The 1989-nt window shown below is 47.4% G+C and overlaps 1 protein-coding gene across 1 annotated transcript; it reads left to right on the top strand.

Annotated features, from left to right (window-relative positions):
* The first annotated feature begins 87 nt into the window (after window positions 1–87).
* On the top strand, window positions 88–1989 carry GPR75 (G protein-coupled receptor 75). Its single transcript, XM_072409691.1, has one exon. It carries the CDS (start codon window positions 226–228, stop codon window positions 1837–1839), a length of 1614 nt encoding a protein of 537 aa, XP_072265792.1. The 5' UTR covers window positions 88–225; the 3' UTR covers window positions 1840–1989.

Below are 1989 nucleotides of genomic sequence, written 5' to 3' on the forward strand. Positions count from 1 at the left end.
TCCGCTAGTACAGGTTTGTATTCATCAAGCTTTATTTGTAGATTGCCTGATGCATATGCAATGAGTGATGTGTTTTTGTCCTTTGCAGGCCCCCCCTCCACATTGACGGATTGCTCTTGGCCTGCCGTTGAATTCTGCGTCTCTATCCATGGACTGGTCGGGGAGAGGGAATCCTCTCAGGTTATATCGGCACAATAGGCCACCTGGAGCACGTCAGCCTTAACGATGAATTTATCAGACAGAATGACGGACTTTGCCGATCAGATCCGCTATGACTACGTCAACAGCACCTCCGTGTCTCACGTGGGCAACGGCACCTTGCGAGACATCCAGCAGATCATCCACACGGCCACGCTGGTCACCTGCACGTTCCTTCTGGTCATCATCTTTTGCCTGGGCTCCTATGGGAACCTGGTGGTCTTCTTGTCTTTCTTTGATCCTGCTTTTAGGAAATTTAGGACGAACTTTGACTTCATGATCCTGAACTTGTCCTTTTGTGACCTCTTTATTTGTTGCATCTCTGCCCCCATGTTTGCCTTCGTCTTGTTTTTCGATACCGGCAGCAACATGCCCGACGCGTTTTGCTTTACCTTTCACCTTACAAGTTCTGGGTTTATCATCATGTCCCTCAAAACCGTAGCCGTGATCGCACTTCATCGCCTGAGGATGGTTCTTGGACAGCAACCCAATCGGACGGCCTCTTTTCCGTGCACTTTGATGCTCACTGTGCTCCTGTGGACCACAAGCTTTACCCTGGCCACGCTGGCCACACTAAGGACACGAAAGTCGCGGATTTGTTTACCTATGTACAGTTTAATCAGCGGAGAGGGGAAAATTATCTTGTATTTGTATGTCATAGACTTCACTTTTTGCGTGGCCGTTGTGTCAGCGTCTTACATTATGATTGCCCAGGCATTGAGGAAAAACGCCCAAGTGAGAAAATGCCCCATCATTACGGTGGACACAACAAGGCCACAGCCATTCATTGGACCCGCAGTGGATGGGGTACAATGCGCTGTCCCTGCTTTGTACAGGAACCAGAATTATAACAAACTTCAGCATGTACAGACTCATGCCTACACCAAAAAACTGAGCCAAATGCCAGTGCCGGCAAGCAGACTCCAGCTCGTGTCAGCTGTCAACCTGTCCACAGCAAAAGATTCCAAAGCGGTAGTGACTTGTGTGGTGATTGTCCTCTCTGTGCTCATCTGTTGCCTCCCATTGGGCATTTCTCTGGTCCAAGACGTGCTGACCAATAGCAGCAGTTTTGTCCTATACCAGTTTGAACTTTGTGGTTTTACTCTGATCTTTTTAAAGTCCGGCTTGAATCCCTTCATCTACTCCCGTAACAGCGCCGGATTAAGAAGGAGGGTGCTGTGGTGCATCCAGTATGTGGCGTTGGGTTTCCTATGCTGCAAACAAAAAACCAGACTCCGCGCCATGGGGAAAGGCAGCTTGGAGGTCAACCGAAACAAGTCGTCTCACCACGAAACCAACTCGGCTTATATGTTGTCGCCAAAGCCTCAGAAAAAATTTGTCGACCAAGCTTGCGGCCCAAGCCATTCGAAAGACAGCGTGCTGAGCCCCAAAGGCTCTGGAGGACATCAGCATTATGCCCAGAGCAGTTCCACCCCAATTAATACCCGTATAGAGCCCTACTATAGTATCTATAATAGCAGCCCCTCCCAAGAAATAAGCACCCCTAATAGCCTGCAGCCGGTAAATTCCACGTTCGGTTTTGCCAAATCATATATTGCCATGCATTATCACACCACTAATGATTTAATGCAAGAGTGTGAGACCACTTCTGCCAAGCAAATACCCGTGCCATCTGTCTGACAATGAGACTCATGCATCTTGTGAGCATATCCAACATGTGTTATCGCCATACAGCTAGAGGTTTACAGTTTACTATTTCACAAGTATTAGGACTCACTTAATGGAAAAAAAAATATTTTTCATATAACTTTATTAAACAATGTAACAGTT

Source organism: Pyxicephalus adspersus, chromosome 4 (assembly GCF_032062135.1).
Source record: "Pyxicephalus adspersus chromosome 4, UCB_Pads_2.0, whole genome shotgun sequence".
Taxonomy (NCBI): Eukaryota; Metazoa; Chordata; class Amphibia; order Anura; family Pyxicephalidae; genus Pyxicephalus; species Pyxicephalus adspersus.